The sequence below is a fragment of the Coturnix japonica genome, chromosome 6 (assembly GCF_001577835.2).
Source record: "Coturnix japonica isolate 7356 chromosome 6, Coturnix japonica 2.1, whole genome shotgun sequence".
NCBI lineage: Eukaryota > Metazoa > Chordata > Aves > Galliformes > Phasianidae > Coturnix > Coturnix japonica.
Genome location: NC_029521.1, coordinates 5,835,372 through 5,851,250, shown reverse-complemented (window position 1 = coordinate 5,851,250; position 15,879 = coordinate 5,835,372). Strand labels below are relative to the sequence as shown.

Genomic DNA, 15,879 nt, shown 5'->3' with positions numbered 1-15,879 from the left:
CACAAATATAAGGTATCAGTTATTTTAGTGAAAAGCAATTACTTACCCTAAAGTAACTGTGGTCCGTCAGTGATTTAGTTACTGTGACTCTCAATGGAGACATTCATGCAAGTAATCTAAGATATGCTTACTTTCAATGCAATAGCTTTAACTATACCAGCCACTCAAGCAGGTCTAAAGCACCCACATGAGCGGATGACTGTAACCTTCATCCCATTTTCTCTGAACTCAAAATACATGTCAAGAAACCTTTACAGTAACGAGCAAGCTAGGGCATATGGTAGTCACAAGGACGTTTAGAAGACACTCAGCTAGAGCAACATAGATAAGTACTCTTCTTTCAATTACAAAATCATGACACAGCCATCAGCAGTATCTAAAAGCACCACTGAACAGTAATATACGTGAATTATACCAAACAGATTGCGATACAGCTCTCCAACATGGTATTTTTTCTTGGACTTGAGCTAATATCTGCTTTACTGTGCTGTACGAGATCCAGCCTATCTAGCTACCAGCAAAGCAAACCACATGATCTCAGTTGTGCAGGATGACAGGTCTGGAGATGAGCATCACCAGCTGGATATAAAGGAACTAGCCAAAATGGCACGTCATAGGAAAAGAGCTAGAGCTGATGTTGGGGGCAAGGGGAAAGAAAGAATGAACTGCAGGCTCTCTGCAACCTTCCTTAGAGATTGCTTTCTGCAGGGAAAGTGTTGTGTCCCTACACAATGCAAGTGAAAATGAACTTCAGCAGGAAAGGCATGAAAACTCTTTCTCAAAACAATGGGACTCTAGTTTGAAACAATGACTGGAAGTCATTTCAGTAGAGAAAACATATCTAGGTCTTCCATTCTGATTATAACCTGTATTTTTCATAGGGTTCAAACATCCCCTGCAGCTTCAGGACTAGTATGACCTTATCTTTCCATTGGTTAATACATTTCGAATGCAGCCTTTGAAGCTGTATAGAGTTCACTTGATACTTTCAGACATGCAGACTTTTAGGCCTTGCTGTATGACTGTTTCACCTAGCCAGAGTCTCAAAGGCACTGAATTGAGCTTGGTCCATAAGACTCAACCAGGGATAGTGGCAGATCTTCTGGAGTTGCTCTCAGTGAATTGCTCCTCACACCTCCTGCCCTCCAGGCCTCTCCTCCTCTCCATAGCCCTCCTCTGGATGCTTTTCTAATAGCTTTATGTCCATCTGATACTGTGGAGCCCAAACCTGCACCCAGTACTCAATGTGCAGCTGCACCAGCACAAGGCAGAGCAGGACAAGCCCTCCCCTCACCCACTGGCAATGCTGTACCCGATGCACCCTAGAGTATGGCTGCCAGGGCACACTGATGGGTCAGATCCAACTTGCCTCAACCAGAACCCCCAGATTCCTTTCTGCGAGACTCCTCTTCAGTTTCTTATTCCCCAGTCCATACATATAACCAGGGTCATCGTGCCCCAGTGACAGTGATTTCCTTTTTCTGCACTGCTGAGCATTCCTGAGTCCGGCCTTCACTAGGCAAAAAGCCAGGTGGTTTCTACAGCTCTGATCACATTGCTGTCACTTTCCCTGGGCCAGAAGCGACATGAAGCAGACTGAGTGGCAGGTGTGTCTCAAACAACTATTATCTGGCACTGAAGCCTTCAAGAAGAAAGGTCAGAGCCTGGATGCATGCCCAAGATGTAGTCAGCATGCCTAGAGCAGCCATCAACCACGCTGGGCAAAGGACTGGTACAAGTTAGTCAGCATTTGAACTTTGGAAGCAGAACCTGCTAGGAAGCAAAGCAGTTAACACAAAGCACCTCATCCAACCGCGTGCTTCATTAATCTCCCTTTTAAAGAAGCACCCAGTTCAAAGGAATAGCACGAGATGAAACTTTAAAACATAAAAAGAATCCACACACGGGCAAAAAGAGCCTTCAAATTGCAAGGTTAGAAAGAGTAGCAAGTAGAATACCATAAGGGATCAAAAAGAGTCTTGATACCAAGGATAGAAACTGAGCACAGAACATAGCCACGTTACTCTCTATGCCCTCATATGGGAGCTGTACACAGCATAGGAGAAATGCAGAGCTCCAGACACAGCCTCTTTCATCATACCCATGTCTGAGATCCCACTGGCACATGTTTTGGAGGTGTTTCCACTTCTTAGCATTTTCAAAGCATCGGTTTTCTAAACACGATGAGACCTGTCATAGGCAGACCTCTATCTGAAACCTACTGCCAGGGCTACGGACTACAGAAAAGACAACAGCTTATGCCAGTGCTTAACTCCCTGTCTCATCATAAGTCTCAACATAAGTCCAAAGCATGTAGGGGCTGGAGTTTTTTGTCCCCTTTTTGCCCCTTTTAAGTAAAATGAGGCGGCTGCTAGCACACAGCTAAACTTCAAGCTCCATCCTTACTCCTAAAAATCCTTGCCAGGAACTTTTTTTTTTACTGAACTCCTACTCTCTGATCAAGCCTAGAAGCCAACACACAACCTACTGTTTTAAGCTGACCCTTCTTGAGCCAGTTTGAAGCAACAAGCTCAGCACTATGTGGTTCAGCAAACCCTGGTCATCTAGGTGACCCCAGAGACTTACGTACATAACTACCAGCCCTTGGAAGCTCAAGTCACACCCAGGGTATGATGCTGTAGCAAAACTACTGCAGGTATGTTTTACACAACGCAGACATTCAACAGAGATCAGCAAAGGAAGATACTCAGTTATCTCCCAAAACAGCCTTATTAAAAGGCTAACAAAAACTTTCTGGATAGCTATGATGGAGTAAATAATTCTGTTACTGAACTGCATGAACGGTGTCCAATTAATTAATTTTAATGCATACTCTAGTTAGAAATCTGTAGTGTTAGACTTCACAGAGAACTTCAAACGACATCTTTCCACATCTCAGATTCCAGCATTGCTTCATTCCAACATCAGAAGTCAGAGCCGCTTGATGCATGATCCTTCAGCTAATACAGAGACGTATTTAAACGCTTATTTTAATGATTTTCAGATGGCAGTGCAATGCATTGCCTGTATTTAGATACAACTACCCTGAGCTGTTATGGATTTGTTTTCTTTTGGTTTTTCTTTTTTTTTTTTTTTAAATAAATATTTATAAATTAGTGCAATTAGTAGAAAAATTACAGATATTTAGGCAGATTTATTTAGGAAAAAGAAGCAGCAGCAGCTCTAAAAGGTCAAAGAATCAATAAATCTAAACTCAGATTTTTGGAGAAAAAATACAGGGTTAGAAAACCAGGACCTGTTCTTCAGCATCCACTGACATTACAAAATCACTTATACAAATAAAATTAGGTTAAATTAGCATATAAAATGATCAGGGAACAACAACAGCAGCAGCATTTGTTATGTAACGAGAACAGCTTTCAGAATAACTGACTTTCCCGAGGAAAACATTCTTCCCTCTAAAGCAATCATGGTGCTGTGATTGTGCAATAGCTGAATCAAAATCACGAGCAGGGATTGTGAGGAACACATGCAGAACCTGGGTACCAATACAGCTCAATACGGCTCAGAAACACAATACAAACAAGCCAGTATTCATCTAGCAACTTCTTCACTCAGACATCCATACACGAACAGAAAGCCTGCAGTGAATTACTTTTCACTTTTTAATCACACGGTACAAGCTCTAGATGGGCTGGATGCCAAGTCATTTCAAAGTGTTCAAGTAATATGAATACACACCAGCATTTCATTTAACCTCGCTCAGCTTCACTAAGTGAAGTAACAGTGCTCTCAATCAGGCTTAATTGTTTTTAAGAAGCAAAATATCTCTAGCTCTGCTTCAGTACAGCAGCAAGACACTCTCACTTCCAAGCTATTTTTAGATTTCATCCTTTATGAAAATAGATCTTTACAAACATACTTACAGATTGTATATCTTGTAATGGTTTTTATGCTTTGAATCCAGAAACCTTAAATAGGGAAAAAGAAAAAAGGCATGTATTAATATACAGTGCAGTAATGGTGATCTCAGCTTACAGCATCATTAGGACACCAGCAGTACACACTATCCCAATGCAGGCAGGAAAGCAGCATGCTGCAGACCTCTCCCCTCCAAATAATCCATCAGCCTGAGTAAGGCTACTTGTGCAACAAAGAGGCTTAGACCTGACCCACAACCCAGTGATTACTGCATGCACCCATCTATGTGATTTCCATCTGCACATCGATAGATTATAAGGGAGAAGGGTTGATTCTTCTTAAAGCAGAAAGTCCAGTGCAGTAACGTTATAGGTACAGAAAGCAGAAGCACCACTCTACTTTTTTGTTCTGCACTCATTTCATTTTTGTGCTAATTTTGTATTGAAAACTTCCCTTTCAAGTCTCAAACTGCAAACATGATTTATCAAAATTGCCGTGATTATATATGATGTGTCACCCAGTAACGTTCAAGAAGAAGTAATATACAAATGTTTACACTTAACATCATCAACAGTGTGTATCTGCACATCAGCCAGAAGGAATTTAATTAGCCATGACAGAACATGCTGTTCAAATTGAAAGAAACCCTAGCTGCAAAAATCCTGGAAAGCTCAAGTAAAAATGAGCTCTGGTTATCACTTGTAATATTCCAGAAGAACCTAGAACTCTGTGGTTAAACTCATGCATTTAAGTAAGAACAAATGTGTGAGTGCTCCTTGGGCAGCACTGAATACAGGACTCCAGTTTCACTGGCAGAAATGCTTTGCAGTTCCCATGCTGGCAGACTATGGGAGATTAAGGAAGACGCTGCAAACAGCAATTCATTCCAGGAGATGTTCCTGCAGGTCTCGAACAGCTGGAGGGAGAGGAGAGCTGGCTCCACTTCTGCCAATAACATCTGCAGGACTAAGGGAAAGCTTCCACACAAGTGTTTTTCTAAGGACAAAATTCCATCCAACGTGGAAGCCTCAGAAGACAGCCAGCAACCCAGCCGTGCTCCTCATGCAGTACCACAGTTAAATTGGTCAGGATAGTAGCTATTCAGAAAAAGCCACCTGGGCACATCCCTCGTGTCTCAAAGCCCATTTCTACAGAGCTCAAACAGTGAATTTTGATACACAAAGCTCTTGGAAAAAAAAAATATATTCCAAGTATAACGCTATTTTAGCATCCATTTCCCTACAGTTTCATTTGCATCTCTCCATATCTCAGTTTGGCTTGTCACATTTGGAGGTTATCATGAGTTCTTCTGATCAACAGTGTTTATGGACGACTTAACAAACGTTGGTAAATCCCTTAGTTGTTCTGTGATGTGCATTAATAGAAGCTTCGCTATTAGGAAATGTTGACTTCATGCATCTAAATTCAAGCAGAGATATAGGAATTGAAGGTGATAAATTACAGTGATGCACCTAAATTGCTAAGAACATCTCTTACAGTTGCATCCAGCAGCTCAGAATGCATAACTTTCATGCTAGAAACAAAACATACCATCAGCAGTAATGAATTTTGCCTGTTTCTTCTTCTTCAGAAGTTAAAACACGGCCTTTACCTAGAGCCATCTGTTACTTACTGCTATCAAACAGAATTAACTTATCAAGCACTTCATTTATCAAGTGGAGAAAGACCATGTGAAAACACCAATAAAAGCAATATCTGTTAGATGAAAAAAATACCATTGCTGCAAGTCAGGCTGCACATTCTTCCCCAAGCAAGACATAAATGAGTGCAGAAGAGGACACTTCAGCCACCAATAACTTAAAGAAGAAAAATAAAGCCTTACCTTACTACATCATCAATATTGTTCCGGTATACTCCTTCAAGCCTCTCCGCAGGAAAACCCATAGCAATTATGTTTGGATAAATATCTGAATATGTGAGTTATGGAAGTTTTTCTAAAATATGTAAGACATGTACAATAACATTCAATTGACATGGCAAAATATTTCTTTGCTCCTGCACCGGTCAAAGAAACAGCCCGGAGCAACTTCCATATTGAAACAATTCACTGTATATGCAGTAATAGGGGAAAAAATAAGGAAGAAAAGATCAGGGGATGGAAAATCAGTCCAGCCTTTTTTCCATTAAACAGGACTGTACTACATCCAACATAATAAAATCCTGCTTATAATTCATAGATAACTTAATAGAGATTTGTACTACTGAATAGCTGATGTTAACATCAAGTAGAAAACACTCCTTAGTTTTAAACATCAGAAAAGTTAATGCAGTGAAGAAGCTTCACTGAAAAGCAAAACAGAAATGAAAGCAGCAGCTCAAAAGCAGCCCGTACCCCGCCACATTAACATACTCCTCCTCAGACTAATTTTAGAAGAAATAAGAACAATATGTTTGCAGTTGGCCCCGCTTTAAACAAGGGAGCCGGAGCAGGTGATTTCCAGAGGTGCCCTTCAACTTAGATGATTCTAACATTACAAGAATGACCGTCCTCGTTGATACTGAATGGTATCCAAGTATAAATAAGCATTGGTCTGCCTAGACTGCTCTAGATGAGTTATGCAGACAACAATAAAGGGAAAAAAAAAAGAAAGCTTCTGAGGGATCCAAACAAGTATCTGGAGCCACCTCCTCAAACACTGGCACAAAAAAAGGCATTTCTGCCTGGTTTCCAATTCACTCCGCACTTCCCCAAACCTCAACACAAAGCTTATCATGGAGAAATTAAATCACTCAGATCCCATGATAATTTCTGATACCACCATATCGCGTCCATCTTCAACTTTGAACTTTGCTCTGAATGGATTTTACTCCATAAGCAGACCACACCTCTGAGCTCGAGTAGTAAAAGCGTGATACAATTTGCAATGCATTTACTATTTTATCAGTTATTACTTGCTGTAAGCATAAGAAAGCAGCTGTAAGCCATGCGCTCCACACCTATCACACCCCATTGAACTACCTGACATCTAGCTATCATATCCCATTGCTCCTGATTTGCAGAAGACAAAGCACGCATCTATCCACTGCGGCTCTACCTCCGTCCATACTCTGAGCTGAGCAGGAGAGCCCTATCAATTACTGTAACAAAACAATCCAGTATATTAGTCTGGTTTTCACAGCGCTTCTGCATGGCAGACAAGCACTCACACATGCAGCGGGGTTGAAAATCAATTCATTTTGACACACCACATTTGAAGCTCTGCATCAAAAAGAAACCTGTTTCAACTACAATATCACCCATGCCACAGACATTACGGCTTCCCAGAATTACTGGGCAACTTGCTCAAATCTCTATTTACAACCACACAATTTACTACACGCCTTCTTCGTGTATTCACTTCAGTAGCTTTTCTTCTTGCTGAAGGAGGAGATACATTCCAGCATTCCAGCATTCCCAGATGGTACAAGATGGAAAGGAGGCAGAGAATAGAACATCTTAGCAGCATTTCCACTTCACAGGCTCACAGGTGTCCAAACACCAAAAGCCTTGAACATACAAGCAGAAGGAGATAAAAGGTTTGAAATTAAGCGGGCAGTCACACACTTCTGGATAGTGCAATCCCTCGTGGTCCTGGACTCTCACATATACGTGTCCTGAGGTACCTTCCTTATTATCTCACACACCACTGCTGACTCACTGCTGTCTGTGAGGGATCAGGCTGTGTGGAACAGTGGGTGCAGCAAACCGGCATCACGCTTCCACGGCATTCATTGAGCCACAGGATTTCCCTGCACCAAACAAAAGGAAGTGACAAGGCTAACAAGAATATTCACATTGCTGGGGAAGAGCATTTGGTGGGGTCTACACAAGCTTCTGACAAGCAGGCTGAAGGAGAGCAATGCTCTGAAAGCCTCCTGTTGGTTCCAACAGCCAAAAAAACTCCCTTTGCTTTGCAAAAAGTAAGATGGAAGAAGGAGCAGAAGTGCTTTTATTGCCTGCACTGATGATCCAAGGCCTAAAACCTTGATGCTGGGCTCCTCCCCAGACACAGATATGATTTACCATCCCAAAGCGTGAAGAGCTGACATTGTCACGGTAGCACCACAGAGCATCACCTTCAAGGAACTGCTTCCATCATCACCACGCTGCAAGGCATGGGGACATTGCTTTTCATAAGCGAGTGAACTAACAGGGATTTCCAAAGATCAAATTAAATGAGTCACTAGCAAGATGACGTTTCTTATGGGTGCTTGGAAGCTGGGCTGCCATTCAAAGCAAGAATTCCAAGCCATCATTAAATTAATAATAATACCGATAGTTTTAGAAATAGACACAAAAAGTAGCAAAAATACACAGCCACGGCCCCTCGTGCAACAACCAATCTTCTCCATTAATATCCAGAACTTGACCCGTTAGCATTTCTAAGCAATGTATGAAGTACTATTTCAAACAAAGTAAGCATTTAATCCCTTGTCCTTGCTCTACTCTCGGAGAAAAGCAGAAAGCTAATGACCTAATCTTCCTATTTTGTAAGCATGCTCCAGCATGCAGCGCAGAATTTACATACGGCTTTACTTTCTAAACCAACACTGACAGGCTTTAAATCAAAAGCCCAAATAAAAGACAACTTTAAAACTATTAGCCCTGTGCAACCACAGGTTGCAGGAGGATCCACTGGTCATCGTTCTTTAAAAAGGAAATTTAAAGTAAGCTGAAGATTCCCAATGCTGGGAATAATGCAGTGTTCAAGCCAAGCTTTGGAGCTAAAAACTGCAAAGTTCCATTAGATAACATTCTGAAGAGCAGGGGAACAACATTACTTTCAAGTCTCCCAAAACTGCTTTGTTGTGTCAATTTTACTTCAATTTTCAGGTCCTCAGCCACACAATGGAGTCTAGCAGCACATCTGTCCTCACCAGCTTTGCAACATTAGCACACTAACCTCAACTATTTTAACTCCAACTTAAACCCATCCGTAAAGCAATGGAAAAATTAAATAAGAACTGCTCTGTAGCTGTTCGACAGCTTGACAGCCCGAAGCTACAGAGGGAGTGTTACAAGAAGTGTCCGCGCTCCATCCTCAAACAGATTTAAGCGTCCTGACAAATGGCCAAACTCTTTATTAGCGCGAGTTTCTTGACAGCATCCCTACAAAGAAAAAAAAGGCACAGGAAAATCTGCCCAGCCAAATCAAGAAGTTTCCCATCATATATACTGTTTGGACTGTATACACGCATACTCTCATTGCAAACAGGCTGCCAGCCCAAAACACAAACTAAGTTGACTGTTTTTCTCCAAGGCTGGGTAATCAGGAAGTAGAGAGGAAATGAACAGGAAGAATGTTCTTGAGAGCAAAGGAGGATTCCTTGTAGCCAGCCAGCTGCACTTGCCAACGCTACCATCTGTGCCTTAAAGAACAAGAGAAGAGACCAATTCAGATGTTGCTCAGAAAAATGCTTTATGATTTCGGAGAAAGGCATTAACCCATTAACACTCAACGTTTCAATGGCAACTCTTTGTTCTTCTCTCTAAACCTCAAGCTTGTGATTTAAATGTAGCGACCCACATGAGGAATAACAGAACTGTGGTCCCTTCATTCCCAGATTCTAACAGTGGGAAGGAGGAAATCAGAAGAACCTATCACCAGCTCCACCCCATTGTGTGGCGTTCTGGACCCACACATGCTCATGATGCTGCATTGACAGAACCATTCTCAGAGCAAGAACCTTCTTAAAGCTTTGTGAGTAGCATGAAATACACACTGGAGCTCTCAGCCCCAGCAGGGCTTTGCTGAACAGCTAAGAGGAACAAGAAGAGGAACAGGCTGCCCAGGGAGGTGGTGGAGTCTCCTTCTCTGGAGATATTCAAGACCTGACTGGACGCCGAGCTGTGTGATGTGGTGTAGGGAGCCTGCTTTGGCAGGGGGGCTGGACTCCATGATCTCTAGAGGTCCCTTCCAACCCCTACAATTCTGTGATTCTGTGAAGAAGACAGAAAAAGCACTGAATCTACAGAATAACCAGGTGCTCTTTTCCCCCCTAAAACAGTCTCAGCCTCATAAACTTCACAACACAAATACAAAAAAAACCCAAAACCAACAAAACCAAAACACTAAGAGAAGCATGAAAAAGGACATTAACTCTGCAGAACTTGTTCTGACAAGAACCAAGAAGAATTCCTGCTCAACTCCCATTTCAACACGGCCTGGGATTGCAGACCAAGGAAGCCATGCAGACGGTGGCAGAGGACAACGCCTGCTGTATGACTTTATTCAGCACAGGAAACCTATAAAAGAAGTTTGGCTTTCACACTGTCCTTTGGTTTTACCTACATATCAAATTCAGCACCAACTCCATCAGGGCGGAACGTGGTTCTGACCCCAGCGATGCTCTCAGAACACGGCCATGCTTTGCACAATCTCCTCTGGAGAAGCACCACTACATGCTTAAGCATATCCTCAAACACCCACAGAAAAACACAAGAATTTTATTCAGCACAGAGAGTCACTGCTTCGATATTTACTGACAGGAAGTGAAAAATGGCTCAGACTCAACTTTTTTGCGAGGCTGAAAGGACATCCAAAACTTTCAGAGACAAGGGAATTCAAATGAGAATTCGAGCTGGAGGACAAATGCGTCGCACTAAAATGCTTTTACAAAACCTAAGCTATAAAAATTAGGATTTAGCCTGACTTCAGGGGGCAGCTACAAGAGAATATAAAGACAAGCAGCAAAACAAGGCCTCGGGCCAGCCTAATAAACCGCTTCTTAGTCATTCGGCTCCAAGTAGATACTACTGAATTCTAACGGGACGCAGCGTTTGCCTCCTTGTGTTAGTACAAAAATGGGTGTTATTTCCCTCACAAAAACAGAAAATAGGCAACCAGCTCAATTCTAGTCCAACACGTATCCAGCCTAAGCAAGGAATTAAGCACAGGCCTCTAAGAAAAAAGAATTAACCACGTGATTAAAAGCCATTATACCACATACCCACAAAGGCAGAATTAGGTTTATGAAGACATCTCTTAAGTCATCATCCCAAACACAGAGCAGTCACAATTCACTTTTTAGCTGCACAATCTGTTACAACCTGAAATCACAGAGCACACTGTACAGCCACAGTGCTGAGAAACCATTAAGATAGCTCAGATTTATGCAGTACGATACAGGGCCTAATTGCACGATTATACTTACACTTTACAAAACACCCAATATCAAATAAAACCCAATACCCACATCAGGCAGACCCAAATCACATATAGCTGAGATGCACGTTGCTAGCTGTGTGCTCAAGGAAGGAGGTGGGCTTTAAAATGTTACTTATGACCAACAACAGCAAGTTAGGCCTCCTAGTTCAGGGCTCTGAAGACTCGACTGTCTATTCCCATCCTTTTATTGGGGTTTTGAACACAACCACTGTCCCCAAAAATCATTTTCTTGGTTAAATACATTGAAAAAGAGTATCTAGGCCAAGGTATCATTCCTTTCCCTAAATATACAGTAGCTACCTCATGAAGTCCATGGAAGTCCCTGTTTCTTAGTGACCCTTAATGCATTCTCATTATCCACACCTATTTCTCCCCCCAACTTGTAAAGCACATTTAGTCATGGCTTCAACAGCAGAGCTACGTGAAGCAGAGAATGAGTTTGTTGATTTAAAAACATCCACAAGCAGTTATTTTTTAACTTCATCTTTAGCCTGTGCAAACAGTGCTGCACGATGATTAAAGTTTCTGGTGATGCAAGACCAAGTAGCGCATTGGGAAGCCTGCACAGTGTTTAAGAAGAACAGTGAGATGACCTTTAAATTGGCCAAGCACCTTAAATTCCTGAGCAGAAAAGCTGGGCAGAGAGGGGCTGCCTGTCAGTGATGCAGTGAGGGATGCACAACCCAGCACTTGCTGGAATGCAGTTTTCTGTGCATAGGCTTCAGCTGTCAAACGTTATCAACAGAGATGCACGTGCTAGAGCAAGCTGCCACAGGCTTTTTCTTAGGTTGAGGGGAAAACTAAGGGATCACCTGAGCAGCAAATCAAACCTCGGTATAGAAAATGGATGGAAACACTTGCACCTACTGATAACTTGCATTCTCAGTTTGGACAACTCAAAAACCTTTTGTAAGCACAGAAAGGCTGATTCACTAATAACTCAATCAAGCTGTGAGAAGGCTCCAGCCAGTCCTATTTGACTACTCTCAGCTCAGGCACTTTTGAGATGAATTCGAAGCAAAACTGACACTAATCTCCTTGTTTAAAACCTAAACCTACCCAGGCTCTGCAAGCAAAATGAGTCTGTAAAGCTCTTAACACTACTAAGTAACACAGTTTGCTCCTGAACAAAGAAACACTTTTCCACCAGTCAAAGCTTTGCCGCTGGGTTTCCTCCGAACCCTTCACCAAACCTCACCACAAGAAGGACCCGTTACAAAGCATCCGACCAACTTCAGTTTGAAAAGGAAAGCCAACATTTTCAGGAGCAGTTCTATTTTTAACCTCAGCATGCACCTCATGCCACCAACTCACTGGAGGTTGGGCCATTTGGACTCAAGTCCCATAATTTAAAGCTTCATTAATAACACAACAAGCCTTGGGACTGCAGAGAGCATAAAGCAGCTTCCACTCTCAGCGTTCCCTGCCTTCCATCACATCGTGCAATACTTGGAAATTAACAGCATCCACCATCCAATATGACTGCAGTTTATACAGCTATATAGGTCATGAAATGCACACGCAACAGTTAAGCAGCATTCTATGCTAAGCCCACACTGCCATGCTCACACACAGTGAAAGGCTCCTAAATCTGAAGGAAGTTCACCCCATTCTGCAATGGGCACAAGTAGCTGATTTCTCACTTGGGTCTCATGTAGTTAAGCCTCCTGTCAAACTCGGTTACACAGGCCTAAGATAAATGCAAGCACTGCAATGCACGCGAGTGTTCTCCACTGTTCCTGGCTGTAAAGTGGTCAACAATTGAGCTGCATCGCTACATAAATCCCAAAGATAACAGTACTTCAGAAAACATAACTGCATTTCTTTATGATGCAAGGATAGTTACCTTAGAAGAAAGCTATTAATCCAACCTTTCCTTGGCAAAGAAAGACTGATCAGATGAAAAGCTGTGTCGGTATGTTCTTAAAGCCACGTTTCATGACCAGCATATAGGACTATTTTCATCTAGTATAAACAAAGCTACTCATTTTGAGAAGTCATCATTTCCCTTTCCTTAAATCCTGTCATAACAGTGAAGGAACAACTCCTAACTTGACTGCCTGGGCCCACAAGTCCCAAGTACAGTGGATGGGCATGTGTTCATTTCACAAGGATGTAACACAGCCCATAAGAAGAAACACCACTGATGTACCAGCCCAGCTCCTCAAAAGGTCCAGCAATAAAATCAGCCCGTTTTGGCACTTTGATATTCCCTACAGCTCCTTGGAGAATCAGCTGTGTCTGAACTATAATGAGTGCAGGCCTTTGTCCATCTGGGATGCTGTAGGAAGAGGAAAAAAGAGACATTCAACCAATGGACACCTCTCTTGGGTCAGGCCTCCCATCACACACCACATGCCTACCCAACACCTCACTTCAGGTTTTCTTCCTAAGTAATAAGCAGGTTGCTTTCAAAGTATGACAACCAACCATTTCATGAACGCTCTGTGAAAAGGACATCCCCAAGAAGCCTAAGGAACAATAAAACAGTCAACTTTCACCTCTGCAGTGCCAGCCTCAATGTAAAGCCATTATACTGCACATGCAGCAGTGGTACCTCAAACACTAAAACCTGCGAGGCCAAAGCCAAGTGATCACCACTTTGCTACCACTTACCTGCTCCCCTAAAGTTCCCATCCAACACATTGCTCCCAGAATCACAAACCTTGCTGAGACCGTCCTTAAGCGAGCACCAAACGCTGCTGTGTCAGCCCAGCAGCAGGCCAACAAAAGCCACGGCCAAACACTGGTCTAACACTGGACTTCATCAACACCACAGACAGACCGTGGGAACCACGCAGCAGAGAAGGATTTGGGCTCCTTAACTGCAAGCTCAGTGTCCCCTGCTGAAGTCAAGCAGCCTCCAGGCCATCACCGCTTTAGGCCAAGCGTTAAAGCAACATCACGAGCTCTGTGCTGCTCCTGCCCAGAACTAGGCCGCCCCTGGAGCATCTACTACAACACGAGCTCTCAAAACTGCAATTCTTGCCCTGCCCCCGTTATAAAGCAGCTCTCTTTCTACGCACATAAAGCTGGAACCGAGGCATCAGGACAAGACGGAACTACAACACCACACAGCTGGCAGGGCCCATAGAAATCACGGAGCCCAACTCCTGCCCCCACGCAGGGCGGCCCAACCACCGCATCTCTCAGACGGCTCCAACATTCGGGCCCGATTTGCCGCTTCCCGACGGCCTCCCCGGCACAGCAGCGATGAGATGGCGCACACCGCATCCCCGCGGGCCGCCACAGCCGCAGCCCATCAGCCGGGCTATGGCCGAGGCTCCGGCTCGTCAGCCGGAATCGCGCATCGACGACGCATCTTAAGCACCGCGCTCCCGTTCGCTGCCGGCGGTGACCGTGCGATCCGACGTTCACACGGGAACAGACGCGGTTTCTGCGGCCGGGCGGTCCCACGGTGCCCGCTCCGCTCCGGGCCCGCTCCGTTACCCGCCCGGCGGCGGTTAGGTAACGCGGCGCGGCTCTGATGCAATCGCCGGGCGCGCTGCGCCGGGGCTCGTTGGCGCCGGGAGGATACAGGTCAGGTCCAGGTCGAAGCCATCCTCCTGGTAGCGCCTTTTGTTCCTGCTGACGATCTCTTTGATGATGGCGGTCATGTCTGGCAGGCGGGGGCCGCTCCGGGGCGGGCCGCGGGGCCGGGCGGCGGGCGGCGGGGCCCGCAGCTCCCGGGGCTCAGCCCCGGCACGGCCCGGCTCCCGCTCCTCCCGCTCCCCCCGCGGCGGCGGCGGCTCCCGGCGGCCGCCCCCCCCTCCTCCTCCGTCTCCTCCTCCGCCTCCTCCTCCTCCTCCTCCTGCCGCTGCCGGGGCGGCCGAGCGGGGGGGCTCCGCAGCCGGGCCGAGTCCCTGAGGGAGCCGCCGCCGCCGCCGCCGTCTTTGAGGCGAGCGAGGCGGAGAGAGCGGCTCTCCGGCGCTCCGGGCCCCGGCAATGGTGACAGCGGTGCGGGCCCCCCCCCGGCCCGGCCCCGCTCCCCGCCCCGCTCCCCGCCCGGGCCGGCGGCGGCGGGTGCGGGTGCGGTGCCGCGCGGTGGGGCCGCGCTGCTCCCGGGCGGGCGCTGAGCGGTGGCGGCCGGTCAGGCCGTGCGGGCGGTCGGCTCGGCCTGCCTCATGCCCCGCGCACAGCAGCGCCGCGCGAGCGCTACGCTCCCATCATGGCTGCAGCTTCCGAGAGGGGAGGCCGCGCCGCTCCGCCCCCTCCGCCACCCCGGAAAAGTAGTTCCCGGCACATCCCCGCCACAGCGCTGCCCCGCACCGCGCCGCCCGGGCCCGGCTCCTCCACCCCGACGCGGGCCGCTCCCCACGCAGCACCGTGCCCCGGGTGATGGAGCTGGGCGCTCAGCGGGGGATGAACGGGGGGCGGGCGGAGGGATACGGGCGGAGAGCGGCTCTGCGCGGCGGTGCTGCGGTCATCACGTGGGCTGAGCGCTGCGCTCGCGGCGGCCCCTCCCCCGCGGCGGAAGTGGCCGGTCCGGGCTGGGCCGCACGCAGGGGGGCGGGAGGCGCCGTGTGGAGCGGGGTGTGCGCGTCTCGTCGGGATCCGCCGCTTCTTGAGTCTGGTTGTGTTCGGTGCTTCCCCACAGGACGCTGAGAAGCGGCTCCCAGTCTCCTTCCCCGCCTCCCTGCAGCGCTGGTGCGGGCCGGGCCGGCCCACGGCTCGTTGCGGCGCTGAGTGTGCGCCTGCTGCCCCCTGCAGCTGCACCGGGCCGGGGGGGCTGACATTGTGTTACATGGGGACATCCTAAAATCCCATGATAAATATATCTGAATATATCTGTATCTGCTTTGTATCCACACGTTGTACCAGCGTGGGC

General features: G+C 46.2%; 1 protein-coding gene across 1 annotated transcript in view; it reads right to left on the bottom strand.

Annotated features, from left to right (window-relative positions):
• Positions 1–15,217, bottom strand: part of PTEN (phosphatase and tensin homolog) — a gene marked incomplete at its 5' end in the record, with an annotated part of 33,797 nt that extends 18,580 nt beyond the window's left edge. Inside the window, 3 exons of the mRNA XM_015866165.1 lie at positions 3,888–3,932; positions 5,726–5,810; positions 14,590–15,217. Coding sequence (XP_015721651.1) covers positions 3,888–3,932; positions 5,726–5,810; positions 14,590–15,217 — 758 coding nt within the window. The remainder of the gene's footprint in view (positions 1–3,887; positions 3,933–5,725; positions 5,811–14,589) is intronic.
• Positions 15,218–15,879: the final 662 nt, after the last annotated feature.